Below are 21,648 nucleotides of genomic sequence, written 5' to 3' on the forward strand. Positions count from 1 at the left end.
AGATGGGTGTCACTAGCAATACACATTTCAATTTTGTTGACTCTAGCTTTCAAATTGTGTGAGATACATGGTTTTATCGATACCTTTGCTTGTAGAGTATGCAAATGAATATCACAATTATATTCAGACTATAAATAGACGTATTTTTTTAGCGAGCTGAGTTTTTTAAATAATGAATAATAAGCTTGATTTTCCATTTAGTATTTGTAATTTCCTAAGGGTGATCACTGTCTCTCTCAATGTATATTATAATAATATAATATACTTTACTTACAACAGTATAACGACCCTAAGCATATCATCAATAAAGCTCTATAGTTGTTTGTGTTCCTTTCTTTTGTCGCCATAGGATCCCCTCAGAGTCATCTGAGAATCGAATGAGAAGAATTTTGGAGTTAAGAATTTAATGATGAATAAATTACGAAGTACTTTGAGTTAAAGCTCAAGAGCCATGAAATATAACTCTCTAAAAAAGATGTCAGCATTATTGACAATAAAATACGTGCAATTAAAGCTTTATGACGAACATTACCTAAAAAAAACAAACGAATTTAAATAATAATTTTCCAATTGTTTCGAATTTTCATAGGTTTTTTAAATTCGTTATTTTTCGCTTTGAATTTTTAAAATCCATTTCAATGAATCCATTAAATGATTAACAACACTTTTGTTACATTATGTTGATGTATCTAATAATTCATTTTTATTTCATTTGAACAAATTAAGCTCGTAGTTCACAAAAGGTTTCAAAAACTATATTTTAGCTCACCAGGTTTTCAAATTCCCTTAAAAATGTTGCTAAAGTAGCAAATAATGTAAATAATTTCCAATTGGCTCCTACTCGCAGTGAAAATACATACCAATATTGTAAATATAAACTGCAACTTTATTGTTTTATTAATTAAATGTGAAGATGATAATGATTTTACTTTTAAGATGTGTATTGAATTTAATTGGAGTCAAGCAGTGATTGGAGTTGCATTTCCTGTTTTTCAATTATCGGCAGCCAGTGCTCAGAAGGAAATACGAAATCGGGTGAATCCATTTTTCTGATTTCATGCAATGTTTTGAGCACACTTTTGCGATGCGAGCTCTTATCTTGTATTATCATTTCTAGTCTATCCATTAAATTATTTGATTCTCGGACCAAATCATCAATTGACTGGAGCAGGGCATACCAATCAATTGTCTGTCTCCCGACTAGGGTATTCCCTCTGAGCTGAAATGGAATAGGGTTAAAACTGCGCCACGGCTTAAGAGGCTCAATGGTGTATGGAATGAAATGTTTTGTGGCTTCCATTTCGAGAACGTCATCGTCAAAGTGCCACGATGCCAAAGTTGGATTGAACTTCCTAATCTTCGTTTCCATTCGCGTCTCACTCTCGGCTGTGTTATCTGGGACATAATGCTTAAAGTCAAATGGACACGGATTTGTGACTTCATTGACAGCAATTGGTAAGAGTGTTTGGGTTGAGACATCTGCCGTATCGATGGCATCGGTCATTTGTGATATGGAATAGTTTAATACGTCTGCAAGAAAGACGAGTTAGTTCCAAAGTAATAAGCACAGTTAATCTATTTCGATTGTACATTGCTCGTAGCCATCCTTTTTAATTGAGTACTGGCCATCCGTTAAAATTCCAACATCCTTCAGTAAAATCAAATCGCACTGCACATCGACGGAGGCTTCTTTCAACAATTTCGTGGGCACAAAATCTGTTTGCAATGCCACATTGGTCTTGCCAGCTCTCAGGCGTCTACAAATCAAATATATCTAATTATTTTGTAATAAATTAATTGCAATTTATGAACAAACCTGGAAGCATCAAGCAACTTGGCTCGGAGCAATGCGTTCTTATCCGGCTTGGCAAGAGTTGAAACGCTGACAGCTCGCCAAGGAGGTCGCTTCGATTCATTTTCCTTTTCCTTTTCAGCCGCCAGTTCTTTCATGCGATTCCAACTTCTTTTTGCTCTAAATTTATTAAATTAAATTGTTTTCTTTACTAATTGTACATATTCAGGTATTAACTAGTATTTCCTGGGCTTTGTAAATTTCAATAGTGTGGATTTTCTTTTAAACGAGTTTATCCTAAATCGATGTATAGTTTATTTTATGACTTATATATAATTTAAGTTAAGAAATAACAAAATCTAAAACTTAACCTGATACAAATATATATATTTTTTGCATTTGCATTTATAAATTGGTTTTTAGTAAGCTTTTTTACAAAGCTTTTCAATCAAGTATACGATTCTAAGAATGAGCGAATATTTATTTATTTAAGTATATTAAAAATCTGGACGATTGTTTTGTTAGTAATCTGATGTTGATGTTTTTGCTTGATTAGTTTTCAAAAAAATTGGCAGACGAACAATGAAATTATAATACCTAAATTAAATTAATGAATAAGAAAAATTTAATAATAATGTGCAAAAAAATACATAAATATTTTTGATGCGAAGTCGTGCCAAAAATTGTAAGTATGATTTATGCTAAGCCTTTGAGTCAAGTATATGATTCCAAAAATGAGTAAATGCAAATGTTAAATAAAGTTACAAAACAAATATATTTAAATATCACACACTTAGTCTAACAACTATGAAAATCTATCCGAAATAAGGCAAAGATTGGTTACTTTTCCAGCTGCCTTTATATAACTGAAATTATTTTATTGTTTATTGTTATTATTGTTTCCATAGTAGTTTGATGTTTATTTTGTACTGTGATAGTTTTCATAGAAACAGGCTATATATGTATTTAAATCTGTTATTTAGACCAACTCACCTGATTGAAGCAGCACTTCGACTGTTGGCTGCCAAAACAGATTGATGGTCTTCTACGCTCGGGTTCTCACTAATTTCCGACGAGGTTGCGCTGTTGTTGGAGTTTGAATTGATTTGTGCTTGTATCTGTGCCTTGCTGCTCATATTACAGATTCTTATTACATGCACTGTTTAAATTTTCATTGTATGCTTTTCTTGTACAAGGCAATTTAACTTCCGTCAGTGAATTGGTAGCTGCGTTTATCGCAACCCAATATATCGATGCAAAACAATTTGCGCCACTCGCGTTGCTACTGGCAACGCTTTTTCAAATAATTTCCGTGAGTGCAAAGAAAAGAAATTTATTGCCTGAGACAACAAATTGTCAAAAGTTATACTTTAAATTCGTACATGACTTTTGAGATACAATAAATCTAAAAATAAGGCGATATTAGACCAGAAAAATATTACTTTTTTTCTCGAAGATTTTGCACTACATCATTTTAATTATATTCCTTAAATTTGTATCCTCGATAATAAGAAAAAAAAAATTAAATAAATATATACATTTTTTTAATTTGCTAATAATTATTTATTCTTCATTTTTTTAATCTTCAATATGTGAAAAAGTGGAAAACGAAAAAATTGTAAATGGGCGGATAAATATAAATAAAATAATCATCAAATTACACATTGCTTCCTCTAAAATTGAATAAATTGTTAAACAGTATTGATTCTGATGAAAATTGTTAGATTTCTAATATATTTATTTTATATTGAATATTAACTTATGACAATATCCTTGTCAAAGTTAGGAATTTTTAGCAACGCATATAAATTTCTGTCAGCTAGTTTGAAGGTTTTCAATTAATTTCAATTTGTACAATATTAAAAATGTTTGCGAAAATCACGCTACATTTTTCCGTTATTAGCAGAAAACAACAACTTTATAGGTGCTCTAATTCACGCACAATTTATTTCTGTTTTCTCAAATTTAAGCACGAAAGTCGGGAAATTAGAAAAGCTATATTACTCAATAATAATAATAATATGACCCAGTGATATTTGCAGTGATTGGTGAACCCTTATTAGAATCTAGTTTTATGTTTATATTACGCTCTTTTCAGTTACCAGGTCCGGATACTAAACAACTTATAAATTACTGTCGAACAAACATTACAATAAATCGAATTTTATTTGTAAGATTTGTAAACAAAATTATGAGTTTTGATAAAATGCGCTTAAGATACGGAAAGGTTCAGTGTTAAATCCATCTAGGTGTGGTCTGCCAGTTCTGTAGCAACATTCCGTGAACAAGTCCACACTGTCCCGATGGAACCAATAGTTTTTAGTGGTGCTGTTGGAGTTTGGATTAAGTGTGTTCAGTTGGAACACGCCAAAGTGAAAGACTCGTCCGTCCGTCTGAGCGCATTGCACAACAATCGGTTTCTGAATATCTCCGTTGAACGAAACGCCATACAACTGCTTAGCCCGGGTAACAGCCGCAACAAACGCCTTGAGCATGGTACGTCCGTGGAATTGAGTTGCCGTCACTTCGGAGCCGTGCACATTGTTAACAATACTTTTGTTAAAGAACGTTAAAATTGTATGAGGATGGGAACAACTTATTTCGCGTCCAATCGCTAAAATTGTAAACAAAATATTTGAACATATTATCAACGACTGTATAACTGAACAGATTACTTACGATAAAAGTTGTCTGCCGTGTATATGTTCCGCTTTGGCATTGAAACTGTGCACTTCATCGGATAAAGATCTGGCAATTCCCCATGGTATTTACCCTTGATGGCATCGAGGGCACGCGATGAGCTTATTAATGTCTCTCCACTGACTGCAAAGGCGAGCACGTCATTGTCCTTTGTTATAGTTGTTTTAAAAGTGACATTGTCGATCATCCTTCGACGCTCAGTTACGGGACGACCAGCCAATTTCTCGATCTCAAACAATAGCTTATTTACCAAAAGGCGACTGAAAAATAGCAATACCATTATTAAACAGTCAACAAGACTTGGCTTAATTTAGTAAATTTATAATACTTGTCATAATACAATAGTGCTTTAGTGAAGAGTGCACTTTAAATACACAAAATCACAAAGTTAAATTTCCTGAGTTTAACACTATTTTCCTAGTTCTGGTTCTTAAAGTATTCCTGTACGCAAATTATTGCATATACCAAATATCTAGGGTATATCTATAAAAACGCAAATTGATCATCAATCAACTTGTCGAAAAGGGTGATAAAGATAAACTAATATGGTGTTTAATTAATATATGAGGTATATATATATTGCTGGTAAAATATAACTTCAGTTGTAGTCTCTTTATTGAGTTTGAAGCAAGACACGGAAATGGAAAAATCTAAATTTATGTTCAAAACATAATTAAATATAATAATATAAGATTGAAGGTGCTATTATTTATTTTAATTTACTAAATAAAATTTAATTTACTAATTGAAATTAGTAATCTTTCAAATTATTAATATATAATATAATTAATAAATAATATAATATAATTCAAATTAAAATAATAATAAATGTTTAGAATTAGTATTAGGAAACTTTGTGGAACTAATTGTGAAGAACATTTACAATTCGAAGTCTTTGATTTATCTCAAAAGATATTGTGAAGTGTGCAGTGAATAAATCAAATATAAGCTTTAGGAAGAAAAAATATAAAATATATAAAATCTAAAAATCCAGACGAAGCTAGTTAAATAGAATAGTCATATAGTTATAAGAAAGCCAGGCGGCCATGGCCTGGTTTCTAAAATGTTTTCTATAAATGGCAAAAAAAATGGTGAAATTTTTTGTTAAGTTTTGTACATCTTTTATAGGAAATTTGTATACAGATTTTCTCTAGACAAAAACATGTGTATCCATTAATTGTAATTGTAATATTTGGAAAAGCTTTTATGGAAAATAGATACCAGAAACTATAATAATTTATCATATCACATAAGAACTTCACAAATATTATAGAGCGAATTCGTAGTTGGACTCCAGAATAAATATTTAAACAATAAAATAAATATAATAAGTACAGAAAAAGTATATAAATATAAAAAAAAAATATGTAATAATAAAAATAAACATTGTATAATGTTGAAAGCCCGATTAAACTAGATCTAACCCTTATTGGGCCAAAAAAGTGAACAATTATTAGAGAATCAGGTTGTAAGGAAGAAAAATGTGAAAATTGACTATAAAATAATATCTATATAGGTATCTCTTAGAATTTTTGATATTTGATACCAAATTATGATTTGCTCGAACCAAACTAGTGAAGATTTAACGCCAACGAAAACGTTAACTTAAAGGAACAATGCAGATCAAGATCATATATACTTAATGGCATCGGAGCCGGCTAAAATGTGATATTAAATTACTAGTCAAAAATTAAAAAACTTACTTGCGTCTTTCGTGGGAGATGCCGTAAAGACGGGGTAAATTAAAAGCTGGTCGATCGATCAGTTTGATCTTTGGCAGTTTCACTTGTTGGGCATCCAGCAGATGGGATGAAAAGATGGCATTCTGAACAGCTCGATCGACGGCTTTCGGCAACTGCCCATTTGAAATAGCATCCTCGATTTGTGGTGGGAAGCTGTTAATCTCGATTGTGTTGGTCAAAACCTGAGCTTGAGGCAATCCTCCGAGAAGAACGTTGTTATCCGTAAAAACATGACAGGCATTCGTATGCCAGTTTGGATGAGTTTGGTCCTCAGCAATTGGCTTTACCACTGGTCCCACAATATCCACTCTACGTGTGCACACATATTTAATTTACTTTCATTAATCATTTTCTCGATTCCACTTACAACTTGAACATTTTTTGGGGACTCAGCATGTCCTCGGGGGATTTTACTTGAATGCCAAGTTTTATGAGCTCAGCAGCTGCTCCGGTGTCCTTGGGGACTCGCCTGCCTTGCACCTGCCAGTGCTTCTTGAAATGCCATCCAATGTGCTGTGCATACAACTTGTTAGTTAGCCGCATTTTTACCAATTTAATTCGACTAATTCGGGTTACACGAATCTCAGGTTATGAAATGCGACCAGCTGATATTATCGATAGCTCATTGCCGGACTATCGATAAGAACTTTGTGAATTGTAATATCGAATGCACTCACTCGTATAGGGCTGGACTTACACTGAGCGACATCAAGCATCAACACGCGAAAATGTCGTATATGGAATTGCAATATATCATAAATATTATGGCATAAGTTTTCATCCAAACTACGTTGCAGAAGCAAAAATTAGCAACAAAAATATTTACTAGACGTTATTGCAAACTGTACTCGATGTAATAACTTAAAACCAATCGTTATTTAATTTAATTTATTTTGTTAAATAAAACCCTTGAGTACAATTTCAGAATTTCAGATATGATTATAGGAAAGTTTTAAGTTTTTCTCTCATGAAGTAAGGAAGTATACTAGTGTTATTGAATTTAAAATTTAATTTGTTACCCTAAAATATTGCAAAATTACAAATAAATTAGGAACATCTAATTTATTTGACAGAGCAATAATTTATATCAATTAACAGCGTGACAGCTGCAGATGCAGCAATCTGCAATTCGCTAGATGTCGCTCTGTGGGATTATCTACAAATTTTGAGTTCTGATACCTTCTTTTCGGAATTAAAAATACCGGTTCCGGTTACTGGTTCTTAAAATAAAGGGTTTAATTTCAGTTCGGACTTTGGTTCTGCAGTGTAGTTGGTAAATTTGCGATTGCGACTTGAGAAACTGGTTCCTGTTCTAAGCAAAAACTGTTTTTAACTTATGTTTTTCTTCATTTAAGTTGTTATTTTGAACGAAATTGCGAATTATTTTTTTTTTTTATTTAATGAAATGTTGAAAAGTTATAAATTATAAATATAGAATATTGGCAATTCCACAGCAAGGACAACTTGAACCGAAATGTTAAAGTATTTTATATCAGCCGAGTTTTCTAAAATTATTTAAAAAAAAAGATGTTCCGCATTTGAATAATATATATATAATATAAAGTGCATTTAAATGCAAATCTTCAGTCTGATTCAATGTTCAGTAAATCATGAAAATTTATTTTAACACCACGAAACGGAGTTTTCCAAAATGAATTTAAAAACAATTGTCTGAAATTTATTACCATTTATAAATATGTATATGTAAAATGTTTTTATATGAGGAAAAGGTTCCCGGGCAATGTTCTGTAAATTGAAAATAAATTTTTAAGCCAAGAAAAACACCTACAAAATATATGTAGATTTAAATAAAGAAATCTTTGTAAATTCAAGTAAAATGATGTGCTTTGTGGGCACAGTCAAGTCACTTTAATATGTGTTCATTGTTCGACTTAATGTGCAACTGTACAATTTACTTAGAAGTAGTCGTGAAACATAATTTGTTAAACAGGCGCACACTTGTCAAAATATGATGCTTACTTAAAAAGGTACACACTTTAAACTTAGCAGAAGACGCAACACACATCATCATTTCCTTGTTTTGTTTGTTTGTTTTTCGTTCTCGCTGTTGCACACTGGATTTGAATATAATCTTAATCATTTAAATCTAGTCATCATTTAAGAAGGCTAAAGGATTAGCTTAAATAGCTAGCGCATGCGGTATGTATTTGATTCCTGAATCTCGGACAGATCCCCCTTAAAATGGATGTCGATGACAAAGTCCAAGTCGCGATTGTTTCGCTCATTTGGCTTCATTTGAAAGGTGCCGTTGATCTCCTCGTTCTTCTTCGCCGTCATGTGGTCGTCCAGGTAGAATACTGTCTGCTTCCAATGCGTGTACGTTGAGTCCGGCGATGTACTGAATCCCAGTCGCTTGTGGCACTTGGTGAACTCAATGTTGAAATAGGTGACCAAAGCCTGCACAAAATCATTCCGCTTAATTGTCAAATTAAATTTCGAAGAGAAATTCAAATCCGCCTTTTGCACCGTGTACAAATCGACTTCCTTCACCATGCAAGCCGTGGACACGACTTGTTTGGGATCGACAACATCGACGAGGGGCTCCGTGACGGCCACCTTGCGTATGCAGCTCATATCGAAGCCGTAGACATCGTCCCACCAGTTGATCTTCTCGTCCTTATACTGGCGGTCTTCGATCGCTGTGATGTAGAGTGTGCCCCGATCCGGAAACATCATTCCATTGGGTTTCAGCCATTTGTCGCGTGCATACAAAACCGTATCCAGCATGGACTCGTAGAACAGACAGTAGCTGGAGAGGATTACATGTTGTTATTAAACAAATATATTTCATCTATGGATTATATACCCCATCCACTCGGAGATAATAATGTCGACTTTCTCAATTCCACCAGGCAGCTCAATTTCCTCAATTTTCCCCTTGACTACGGTGATAATTTCCTGCAAATTATTGTCGATTATCACTTGGCGAGCGAACTCAATAATATTCGAGCAGTCGACGGCAATCACTTGGGCCGCACCAGCCTTGGCGGCAAACATGGACAAGATGCCCGTGCCGCAGCCAACATCCAAAACGGTCTGCAAAGAATTCAAAATGCCAATTTAAATCGATCTTTAAAAATGATGCAGCAATAAAACAAGTTGAATATTGCACTTGATTTAAACACAAGGAAATCAGGCTCATATATCCACGTGTAACATGACCACAGACGAGGCTTACCTTGCCCTGGAAGAGATGCTTGTTGTGGTACATCGCATTGCGATAGGTCACCGTGCGCACCTCATCCTTGAGCATCTCCTCGTGGATCCCAAAATGGGCATAGGAATCAAAGTAATAATCTCTTGAAGTCATCTCGTCCGCATTGCCGCTGCCATCACGAGGAGCAACAGCAGCTGCAACCGCCGGAGGAGGAGCAGCTGGAGCAGATGCGCTGGCAAGTTTCTTTAAAACATTATTCGAGTTCGCCGCAATTCCGATTGGGATGAGGCCGATTGCAGGCTCGACACTTGCTTCCATGGCTATATCTGTTGAAGACTGCACATATACGCATTGGTTAGCAATTCCCAATTTAAAGAATATTTTTGCTTACCATGATTAACACAATTTTATTTGGCGTGAGTTGTGAGAAATCAAATAGATTTGGCAATGCGAAAAGAGACCGAACTGCTTCCCTCCAAACACACGCGAAAAAGTGATACCAATCAGTGGCCAGGGATGCTGCAACAATATCGATAATTAACATTTACGATATATATTGTGACACATTTATATCGATAGAAATGTAAGTTTTTCTGTAAATTAACAGTTCAAATAATACTTTTACAATATTACTTTGGTTAGAAAATTTTCAAAATAATTTGAATTAATAAAAAAAACAGCTTTTATTTTTGGAAGTGATCACCATCTTTACTAATGTATCACAAACTGCCGCTAAAAACTTGGAAATATTTTAAATTTAGAAGTGCTGAAAAAGTACTGCAATAACATGCGAAAATTGTTATTTTTGTGTTCAAAATCTAAAATAATTAATTTTTTAAAAAACTTCCACATTGTTTTCCTAAAATCGTGAAAACTTGAAAAGCAATGTGTCCATGTAGATAACTAGATATATTTCTTCTGCTATCTATAGCTTTAAGCTGGAAATGCCAAGTAATTACATATACATTCTTATAATTTCTTCTGCACCCTACAATTTAAAATTGAACGCGATTTAGAGTTAAACAAATGTTTTCTTGAAAACGGTGAACGACAATGGAGATCGATAGCAGGAATGCCGCTGTTATGTGGGCATTATTATCGAAAAACCATGTTGTGCGTTACTATCGGGTTATGTTTTCATTATTTTATTTTCGATTCATCGGCTTAGCCAAATCGATTGCAACAATGCCTCTTACTATTTTGGCGGCAAAATTTTATTGGGCATCGTGATTGAGGCGTTGGTATTAAAAATAGTAAATTAAAAAAGTTTGATTTTAAAGAAGCCACTTTGCCGGTTGTAATCAATTAAAATGGACGGCTTTGATGATGCGGGCGTATTTTTCTCCGACAACTTTGGCAACGATCAACAGTCGAATGGAGCCCAAATTAATTTGCAGGCCGTAAAGAAAAAGTACAAAGAATTTATTCGCACTTTCAACGAAGACAATTTCTACTATAAATATCGGTGAGTAACGAGATATAGATATGGATTTGATATAGGATATTTATGGGAGTTGTCATTGCAGTGATAATCTCAAGCGAAACTATCTCAATGGACGCTACTTTCTGGAGATCGAAATGGAAGACTTGGTAGGATTTGATGAAACGCTTGCGGATAATTTAAACAAACAGCCGACGGAGCATTTGCAGATCTTCGAGGAGGCTGCTCGCGAGGTGGCCGATGAGATAACGGCACCGCGGCCAGAGCACGAGGAACACATGCACGACATCCAAATACTGCTGATGTCCGGCGCAAATCCGACAAATATCCGTCAACTGAAATCGGACAGCGTTTCACGGCTGGTGAAAATTGCCGGGATTATTGTGGCTGCTTCGGGCATTCAGGCGAAGGCGACACGCATGTCGATCATGTGCCGCTCTTGCAGCACTGTTATACCCAATCTGAAGGTGAATCCGGGATTGGAGGGGTATGCCCTGCCGCGTAAATGTAACACCGAGCAGGCTGGTAGACCCAAGTGTCCACTGGATCCGTTCTTCATTATGCCGGACAAATGCAAATGCGTCGATTTCCAAACGCTCAAGCTGCAGGAGTTGCCGGACTTTGTGCCCCAGGGCGAAATTCCAAGACATCTGCAGTTGTTCTGCGATCGTTCGCTCTGCGAACGTGTTGTGCCCGGCAATCGTGTCCTCATCCACGGCATCTATTCCATCCGAAAAGTGGGCAAGCCGACGAGGCAAGACGGTCGCGAAAAGGCTGTGCTCGGAGTGCGTGCTCCGTATATGCGTGTTGTGGGCATCATTGTGGATGCGGAGGGAGCGGGCGCTGTGTCGCGCTACAATAACATCTCCATCGAGGAGGAGGAGAACTTTAGGCGGTACGCCGCCTCGCCGGATATCTATGATCGCCTCTCCAAATCCCTGGCACCCAGCATCTTTGGCTCGAACGACATAAAGAAGGCAATCACCTGCATGCTCTTTGGTGGCTCACGCAAGCGTCTCCCGGACGGTCTCTGTCGTCGTGGCGACATTAATGTCCTCCTGCTGGGAGATCCGGGGACGGCTAAGTCGCAGCTGCTCAAGTTTGTCGAGAAGGTTGCCCCAATTGGCGTCTACACCTCCGGCAAGGGCTCGAGTGCAGCGGGTCTCACGGCGTCTGTTATGAAGGATCCACACACGGTGAGTTCCCTTTCAGAGATTATATCAATTAATATCTAAACACAATTAAACTGGATGTTAATTAGTATTCTTTATTTATTATTTTTAAATTGCATACAGCGGAAAAAATCAAGAAAGTATTTTTACCAAGAAATAAATTTCACTTTTTTGATTTCTTTTGCCAGCAAATTGAATTATAATCCTATATCTTTTGTCTTATTTTTCTACAATTCTGTGAAGCTCTTCGATCTAGTTACAAGGAAAATTATCAAGATTTGAAATTTTTAAAACCAAAATTAATTAATCTTTGAACTGTTAAGAAAATGGTTTCACAATGGCCAAAATGTATCTTTTGTGCATTTATGTTGCATATTTTTATTGTCCTATATTTGTCTTCTTATTATTCTACAATTCTGTGGAGCTCTTTTCAGAAATATTATCAATTCATATCTAAATACAATTAATTTGTATCCAAATTTGCGTACAGTATGCCAAGAATGTGTTATTACAAATGAAAAAATTAATTGTTTACCCATTTCTTGTGCAAAAAAAAATTACTTTATTAATTTCTTATTTTTTTTTGTTTTGTATTTCTATATTTGTAGTGCTCTTAAAACTACTTAAAAAAAATAATAGAGAGTTGAAATTTTGAAAACCAAAATTATCCATTCTTTAGAAAGTCAATAAATAATTTTGATAACCGTTTTATGATTTTGCTATGCCCATTTGAGCTTATCGCCATAGAAATGTGCGTTTTTATTTCCTTGCCGTTCTTCAATGACCTTGTCATATATTTTTTTTTTTCAAATTTTATTGTTCAATCACAACAGCCAGATTGGGAAAAACATTTGATTTTCGGGTGGATAGATATTGTTCTCCTCAATCTCCGATTAATTAAAACAAACTTATAGACCTCATCTGCCCAACTAATCTAATGTTGTCAAATAACGAAATAGTGAAATTGATATCGCTGCATTGATCAGTCAAATTAATTTCTCTGTACCCTATAAATCTCCCCCTGATATCTATCAACTTTCTTTTAATCGCTGTACTTGTCATTATTCCTTGCATGAAACTTTTCGAGTATTCTGTAATGAATACAATAAACCATCATGTTATCAATTCCCAATGCTCTATTTTTATCATTAAGAACTCAATTTTAATCGTCTTGTCTCGTGAATACAATTTTAGCATGCCTTTGTGATTCGTAATCTTAAGAAATTCTTACTATTTTTTTTTCTGTCTAATTGGTTACTTTTTGGGTTTCCCCTCTCATTTTTTTAAATTTTAATAATCCCAGAATTATTATATATTTTTACTTTCTTTTTTCATTTTAACTTAATTATCTGTTGTTAATTTTATATCATTAAACTTTTAACTTTAATTTCAATTTTAAATTTAATTAAATTAATTTTTAAATTAGTTGACTGTTTTTATTTCACATTAAAAAAATAAATAAAATCGTAGACTTTTCTTGATGAAACTTTGAAATAAGTTCTACATTTGTTGATTATAGCCAGTGGATAAAAACTTTATTAACGATCTTTGAAATGAAATGAAATGTTATAAGTATTTCCTTCTTTTTTTTAAATCTAAATTAAAATATTAAATATGACTTTTAGTTGAATTTAATTTGGCTTATACTTTTAGTATTTTTTGTGTAAATAAATAAAAATAAATATCTGCACTCATTGGTGGAGTATCCCAAACTATATCTATATCTACTATATTTATCTATTATATATTTATATTTACTAACGATGCATCTATTTTTCCCACAGCGTAATTTCGTTATGGAAGGTGGCGCCATGGTTCTGGCTGATGGTGGCGTCGTTTGCATTGATGAGTTCGACAAGATGCGCGAAGATGATCGCGTTGCCATTCACGAGGCAATGGAGCAGCAGACCATATCGATTGCCAAGGCTGGCATAACAACCACTTTGAACTCACGTTGCTCGGTGCTGGCAGCTGCCAACTCGATCTTTGGTCGTTGGGATGATACGAAGGGCGAGGAGAACATTGATTTTATGCCAACGATTCTGTCCCGATTCGACATGATTTTCATTGTGAAGGATGTACATGATGAGGCCCGAGACATCACCATGGCAAAACACATTATAAACGTGCATCTCAGCTCAAACAAGTCGGCGCCATCAGAGCCGGCAGAAGGTGAAATCCCCTTGGCCATGTTCAAGAAGTATATTCACTATTGTCGCACCCATTGCGGTCCGAGACTCAGTGAGGCTGCTGGGGAAAAACTAAAGAGTCGCTATGTCCTGATGCGTTCGGGTGCCGGGCAACAGGAGAAGTCGGCGGATAAGCGCCATTGCATTCCAATTACGGTGCGCCAATTGGAAGCTGTGATTCGTATTTCGGAATCATTAGCAAAAATGCATTTACTGCCGTTTGTCACCGATGAACATGTGAATGAAGCTCTGCGCCTCTTCCAAGTGTCTACTCTAGATGCCGCCACAACGGGTAGTCTGGCTGGTGCCGAGGGTTTCACCACCGAGGAGGATCAAGAAACTTTAAACCGTATCGAGAAACAACTGAAGCGACGTTTTGCTATCGGCTCTCAAGTTTCCGAGCAAAATATTTTACAGGTAACTATTACTTGATATTTATATACATAAATATGTTTTATTAATTGTGTATACCATTTTCACAAAATCTAGGATTTCTTGCGCCAAAAATATGAGGAGAGAGCTGTAATGAAAGTCGTCCATACGATGATTCGACGTGGCGAGCTTCAGCACAGAATGCAACGCAAGATGCTTTATCGTATTTGCTAAATTCAATGAATTACGAATCAATCACAAACATAACTTATATTACATTTCCAAAAACTATTTTTCAATAAATCATTTTTACAATAGCTCGCTTTGAATTTAAAAACTAATTGTAGCTAGAGTACTATATTGGTTGGTTGAAAAAATAATGTATCCGATCTGTTTTACTGAACGTTTTTTACGATTTTTAAACGATTATCATCTAAACTATGTCAGATAGCTATACAAGTCAGGATTTTAAAGAAGAATTAGAAACCCAAAAAAGTTGTTAATACTTTAACTCATCTTTTGGCATTTGGTTCCAATAGCTTCATCTAGACAAAACTAGGTTTGATTCAGATTCAAGCTGCAAAGCCATATCGACTGCTGATTAGGAATATGTAGCTGCGGTAGAAAAAATAGCACCACAATAAAGCCAATTTAGTCCGATTTTGAGTATGAAAATGAGCAAATAGAACCACAAAGATGACGTAAAAAAAGATGATTTTGATTTGTTGCCTTTTCAAAACAATATGTCAAAAAAATGGCATTCACTGAGCGAATTAGGCAGTAACAAAAATAATTATGAAAAAACGAAACAAATTTGAAAATTGAATATTCCAATGGGAATATGTTATAATGAATAATGATATATGTTATTTGTGTTCATATTTAATTATACTTAAGGGCATTTCATCACACGCGTATGGCAAAATTACATTTTCCAAATTCACAACTGCTTCAATCCAATGTAAAGGAACAACTACAGCATAGATTCCTATCCAAGCTATATTATTATATTATATATTAACTCCATGTTTAATAGTTGTGCAAGTGAATTGGGAGTTGTACACTGCAATCGAAAGTCATCTTACAAAAAATCGAGCGCCTTTTTCATCACACAAATTTGAGCTACATTTTGTGAAAAATGAAGTTGCTACCTTTGCCTTAGTTTTTTATGATAAGCTTAAATTGAAATTAAATTAAAATAAATGCAAGTGCTGCTGGATTTGGCTTCCCACATGATTTTTAGTCAAAAATTAAGCTTATCTTGGGCTACTGGTTTAGATTTATGTTTCCTTAAGTAAGCCCGAACTTTTTCTACACTTTCCGGAATTTAAATTTAGACTTATATGCCCCATTCCTACCTAGACAAATCAGTCTTTTCTCTACATATGTTCTGAAGATTTTAAGTTACGTATCATTTTGTTTAAGTAGTCAACTAAATTTCCAATTTCATTGAAGCTCTTACCCTAAAGAAATAAAAAATTTGTTTTCTCCCCTATCTATTGCCAAATTATCTATTCTGTCTATAAATTAATTGGAAGAATTGTTTTTTTTTTTCGATTTGTCTTTAACTAGTGAAAATTTGACCGAATGTTTTAAGAAATACGAACAGTTCTACTCTTTTTAAGGCCAGTTTTTGCACTCTCAAACCCTTTGGGATTTGGGAATAGAAATGTATTTCTCAGAGAGGAACCATATGATCTTTTCTCTTTCTCTTAAAAAAAAAAGGCTCCGATAACGAAGACATGAGTCTCTTTTTTTGTAGAGAAAGATCTAAGTTGATAATATTTTTTATCGGCCTCTGTATTTATACCTTATGGAATCTGAAATGAATTCTTCCTAGCGTTGAACTATTCGTGATCAAATAAAAATACCATTCGAAAGGAATATAAGAAAAAAAAAAAACAGCTGTCTCTACGCTAAATATTATAATTGTAAATTTTTGTAAACAACGTGCCTAACTTAAGATCACTTATATATTTTAATCAATTTTGGCATAAGAAGAAAACATATTATTAAGCCCCAGCGTTAAAAATTGCGCATTTAAATATTTTTTTGTATTCTTGTCTCAGGCATTATTCAAACAACAAATGATTTAAATTGAAGCCGCATGAATATAAAACAATTAAATTTCAATTGTTCTGCATTCAATTTGCAAATTGAGCAAGCAATTAATGTTTGCATGTACATCTATATATATATATATATATATATATACATACATATGTCTCAATTCAGATAATGCTTGCCTTCTGTCATGTGGTCGGGTCAATATCCATGATCCATGTTATGTCAAGGTATTAATTCATGTTGAAATCGAAATAAGAAAATTTTGAAAATACACTGAAAATGCACGATGCCATTTTTTCAAAATTTTAGAAAAATTTACGATTTTTTCTGAGTGAATAGATGAAATCCCAATAGCCCCAAAATTTCGCGCAATTTTAAACTTTCAGCCAACAGTGGGACCAGAAAACGTTATTTAAATAATGTTTGGAAACTGACTAAAAGCATATCCTATTCTACGACTTGGGCAACATATTTATAGTTAGGAGTGCAATATATACGCTGTATATACATACAATTTGCTGCATTTACTTATAATTGTATGTATGTATGTAGTTGGATCTACTAATGGGATTTATTATTGTTAACTTAGTTCTCTTCTCAAAAGTCAATTAACTCGATTACTTTCCTGTTGACCGCAGATAGCAGTTTATAAACGTAACCATTGCCTTGTCATCACCCGGAATCAGTGGCAAAGGAAAAACACATACATATATCTATATATATATATATTTATATATATACACGGTGGAGGCATTTTGACAGATACAAAAAAGAAAATAAACAAATCGATATATGTATGTGCTATACAGAATAACAAGAAAAGTTTGTTTTCAGCAAACCGAAAAGAATATACCCTTTTTGAGTTTAAAGATTATAATTAATCTATAAATTTTAATACGCCCAGGATTGTTATATTCTGAATTTAAATTGCATCAATAATTTTAAATACAATTTTATATAATTTACTTTTTACGCGTTAAATAAATACAAAATTTTCTGTCGTATGAAACTTTTTGTCATACCATGAGCTTTGAATTTATTAACGTATTTATTGTCAAAGATCTGTGTGAAAAGTCATTGGAGATTTTTTGATAAATTTTCCCCCAAATGGATGGAAGGAAAACTACATAATTAAACGTTGAGTTTAAGATGGGCATCAAGCCTATTTACAAAAATCTGTCAACCATGTACAAATGTATGTTATAATTCATTCAAGATGTGCATTTTGTAAATATATATTAATTTATGTTGTGTAAATACTTAAATAAATAATCGTGAGTACCACTCAATGTTTATTTCTATAATTATAAAATCCCACACGCAGGAGTAAAAGAGGAAACAAATGTTTGAGAAAACTGGAGACTTGCAGATACCCTGTGGACTCTGGTCGACTTTATTTTTACCAAATGATTCATAATTACATACATGTTGAGAATCGATTTGTAATATCGTCTGTGTTTTTATATTACCTTTAAATTGAGATCATGAAAATGGCATCCAAATGTTTGCTTATACCAAAATTAATGACATTCCATCAGATAATTTAATGTTTTACTTTTACGAAAGATTAGATGATATTAAAAAAACTGCCATAGCTTTATGTGTCGACTAAAATCAGTCGACTCAGTAGAAAATAAATGTAATTAAATTACAAATAAACTTTAATATTTAAATCTAAATTTAAAAAAATAAATATTTACAACAAATTTTTATTTAATGTCGACTAATTTCAGTCGACTCAGAAGAAAATAAGTTAAATTAAATGATGAATAAAATTGAATATTTCAATTTAAAAAAATAAGATATTTAAGATAATATTTACACAAACTATTTATCTCCCTTCATTTTAAAAATGGTATCTATGCGAAAGTTAGACAAATGTTTTTCAAAAGTTCAAAGATTACATTAAAAGAAAATATTCAACAGAACGAATATTGCACCAAAAAAATATATATTATATTTTGCCAAACAGATTTACAGAGTATATCTATCAACGTCATCAGCATCCGCGACTTTTTTTTAATTTTCAAAAGAGGAAGAGCCACACAAATCTAGTTACACATACACACATCCATACATACAAACATACATTGGATACGTAAATTCACAAATACAATTAAAATACGCAGACAAAACCATGTTCGATACATACACACATGCAAAATGTGCATGTACACATTTGTATACATTTAGTACACAGCCACACACGCAAACACAGTGAAACACGTGAAGGAAGAGAGAGAGGGGGTGATTCAGTCTACGTGTGCAAGAGCATAGAAGATGAGTGGGAGGAGGGTGGGGGGTCTTTTGTTTTGTGAATGGAAAATTGAAATGAAAATTCTTGGTGCACAGCAGCCAATTCCGTTATATATACGTCAGTACACTTATAGCTCTCGAAGGAGCCAGTTCACATTGCTTGCAAAGGAATCATTCGTGATTCTAGATGTAACTCCCGTTATACTTGAGAAGGAAAAAAAAACAAAACAGTTGAGTGCTGCTTACGATCATGTACATTTACCCGAGCTCACCCGAATCACAGTCGTTTTTGCAAACCGAAGAAAGTGCAGCAGCCATTAAAATTCAAGCTGGTTTTCGTGGCTATCGTGTGCGCAAGCAGATTTACCGTTTGAAGAAAGCGAACGGTGCTCACAACACACACAAGAGTACCGTACGACGTCAGCAGCAGCAGCGCACCGATTTCATGGAGGGCAAAACGAAACAGGCAGCAGCAAAAATTGCTGACGGCAAACAGACGAAAACGAGCGTCATCAGCTCAGCAACAGCAGACGCAGCTACGTCAGTCGAAGATCGCTCGGCGACAAAAATTCAAGCAGGCTTTCGCGGATTTCTCGTGCGCAAGCAGCAAAAAATAGCAACAAATGCTGCTGTTAAAATACAATCAAGTTTTCGCGGCTTCAAGGCACGCAAGGAGGCGGAGAAATTGAAACAGCCGTCATATTAAAAAAAATACTCTTAGACAACTATACTAATGTAAATGACTCTATATATATATATATCTATATATAGTCTAGTTATGTGTACATCCTGTAAATAGGTTAAAGTAAAAATAATAGTCGCCAGTTAAACAAAATAAATATTAACATGATATGTGTTAAGTAATTCTTAGTACTTCAAATGTGTATCTTCAGTAAATTCAGAAAATTGTATTGAATGTTTAGAGAAACGTTTAATACTTGGCATACAGTTGCGTTCAAAATAATATCACCATTACGACATTTTTTCTAACGAATGAACCAAACAAAACATTGGTTTGTTGATTTTTAATATACTGATTTTTTTTTTTTCAAATATTTATATTAATTTTTATTCTTTATAAATTCATATGTATATAAACAGTAGCAACAAAAATAATAGCACCACCTATGCATTCATTAAGGAAATCGCTCACTGATTTCTAATAGTTTTTTTCTTTCTCACTTTGAGAGTCTTCTTCTATTTCTAAAAACGTATTCATCAGTTCCTTAAACTTACAAATTTCGAAAAGACACATTTGAAAGCATTTCATTTAAGAGTGGTGCTATTATTTTTTTCGTAACTGTATGTGCACACTAAAGTTTTCATATATAAATTCATATATTATATAATTATATAACTTATTACCATTAAAGCAGCAAAAATCAAAAACCAAACATAAATGGCATTTATGTGTACATTTTAAAGTACATATGTACATTGAAATCAGGTGTGGTATTTATATTTATCTTTTGCATTAATGTGTATTGTTTGTGTATTTGTGCCCAATTGGTAAAATATTTTGTTCGATCGTCGAAAATTTAATTTCCAGTGCATGAAAATGACATTTTTATGTGCACACAGCAAAAATAATCAGGGTCATAAAAAGTACAATTTCAAATTTTTGATAGGGTACATTTTACATTTATATGTACAAATATTCTGTACACTCTGAAAAAAATTACCCACATTTTAGTAAATCGTTATAAAATGAAACTTGATCTAAAATATATAATTTTTTTTGTTTTTAGAAATATTTTCTTAATATTAGAAAACAAAACTTGTAAGAATTAGAAAGGCTGTTTTATATTTTTTTTTTAGAAATATTTGGTAATGTTCATCTTGAATTTTGTAGAATTATAAAAAGTAGATTGACAAGCCTTAGTTATAGAAATAATTCTTTCGAAAATTACGATTTTTTTTCTGAGTGTGTACTATTCGTGGATCAACATGTGTTCCACATATGTATCTCTAGTACTCTTTCAATGTTGTCCGTATTTTTGTCAAATAAAGTAAGATTGGAAATAAATGATTTTTGATTTGTGGGAAATTAAAATGTCTCGAATTTAAAATGGTTCTAAATACTTTTAGCCAGAAGAAGCTAAAGGGACAAAAACTCTTGATCTCGTGCAATACTCAAGTTTGATGAAATAGCTATAGGCTCAGAAAGAAGTAGATATATTAAAAATAATATTCAAAAAGTCTTATGTATATGTTGGCTATTAAATTAATCTTGTTGGAGCGAATATTTTAACTTTATTTTATATCAAGGCTTTCAAACCGATACACGTGAACTATTTTATATTTAATTTAATCCATTTTTGTTGGGGAACTTCCACAAAAAATTTGGAGACCAATCGGCAGAAACATTCGTTCAATGCGAAGGTGCAACGATCTGTCAAAATAATCGAGCATCTATCCTCAGATCCAATGAGGTGCCATCCAGTCTTGGGAATAAAATTCTTTTGAGAAGCGGAAGGACTTGATCAGGACTTGTCGTTGTGAATGGGTGCTAACTATTGATGAACCAGCTTATTTTGTTTGGGCTGAGAAGAGCTTCCAAAAATACAAGGTAGGTTGGAGGACCAGAAACCATTTTTCTATGTGGCCGTCAGTGTTTGCCGAGGTGATCAATTAATTTTTTGATACAATGACAAAGTCAAGTCTATACTACGGGTGCTGAGAGCACGAACCCGAAGGCAAGGGATAGAATTTTTTGTTGGTATATTGTTAGCTAGTGCA

The 21,648-nt window shown here is 33.7% G+C and overlaps 5 protein-coding genes across 5 annotated transcripts; 2 read left to right on the forward strand and 3 right to left on the reverse strand.

The window, feature by feature from the left end:
• Positions 1–913: 913 nt before the first annotated feature.
• On the reverse strand, positions 914–2,928 carry LOC6563784. The gene is made up of 4 exons (XM_032737033.1): positions 2,786–2,928; positions 1,817–1,972; positions 1,591–1,757; positions 914–1,530 (listed from the first exon to the last, which is right to left on the reverse strand). The coding sequence occupies exons 1-4, from the start codon at positions 2,926–2,928 to the stop codon at positions 950–952; spliced, it is 1,047 nt and encodes a 348-aa protein (XP_032592924.1). The 3' UTR covers positions 914–949.
• A 994-nt stretch (positions 2,929–3,922) lies between these two features.
• On the reverse strand, positions 3,923–6,847 carry LOC116805392 (39S ribosomal protein L37, mitochondrial). Its single transcript, XM_032736891.1, has 4 exons — positions 6,602–6,847; positions 6,196–6,543; positions 4,472–4,752; positions 3,923–4,406 (listed from the first exon to the last, which is right to left on the reverse strand). The coding sequence occupies exons 1-4, from the start codon at positions 6,775–6,777 to the stop codon at positions 3,982–3,984; spliced, it is 1,230 nt and encodes a 409-aa protein (XP_032592782.1). The 5' UTR covers positions 6,778–6,847; the 3' UTR covers positions 3,923–3,981.
• Positions 6,848–8,061: 1,214 nt separating this feature from the next.
• On the reverse strand, positions 8,062–9,905 carry LOC6563783 (protein arginine N-methyltransferase 1-B). Its single transcript, XM_001990766.2, has 4 exons — positions 9,804–9,905; positions 9,434–9,748; positions 9,062–9,291; positions 8,062–9,004 (listed from the first exon to the last, which is right to left on the reverse strand). Exons 1-4 carry the CDS (start codon positions 9,804–9,806, stop codon positions 8,383–8,385), a joined length of 1,170 nt encoding a protein of 389 aa, XP_001990802.2. The 5' UTR covers positions 9,807–9,905; the 3' UTR covers positions 8,062–8,382.
• Positions 9,906–10,608: 703 nt separating this feature from the next.
• On the forward strand, positions 10,609–14,903 carry LOC6563782 (DNA replication licensing factor Mcm5). Its single transcript, XM_001990765.2, has 4 exons — positions 10,609–10,877; positions 10,939–12,049; positions 13,810–14,631; positions 14,704–14,903. The coding sequence occupies exons 1-4, from the start codon at positions 10,723–10,725 to the stop codon at positions 14,818–14,820; spliced, it is 2,205 nt and encodes a 734-aa protein (XP_001990801.1). The 5' UTR covers positions 10,609–10,722; the 3' UTR covers positions 14,821–14,903.
• Positions 14,904–19,061: 4,158 nt separating this feature from the next.
• Positions 19,062–19,782, forward strand: LOC6563548 (abnormal spindle-like microcephaly-associated protein homolog). Its single transcript, XM_001990764.2, has one exon. The coding sequence runs from the start codon at positions 19,160–19,162 to the stop codon at positions 19,613–19,615; it is 456 nt and encodes a 151-aa protein (XP_001990800.1). The 5' UTR covers positions 19,062–19,159; the 3' UTR covers positions 19,616–19,782.
• Positions 19,783–21,648: the final 1,866 nt, after the last annotated feature.

This window comes from Drosophila grimshawi, unplaced genomic scaffold (assembly GCF_018153295.1).
Source record: "Drosophila grimshawi isolate 15287-2541.00 unplaced genomic scaffold, ASM1815329v1 contig_59, whole genome shotgun sequence".
Taxonomy (NCBI): domain Eukaryota; kingdom Metazoa; phylum Arthropoda; class Insecta; order Diptera; family Drosophilidae; genus Drosophila; species Drosophila grimshawi.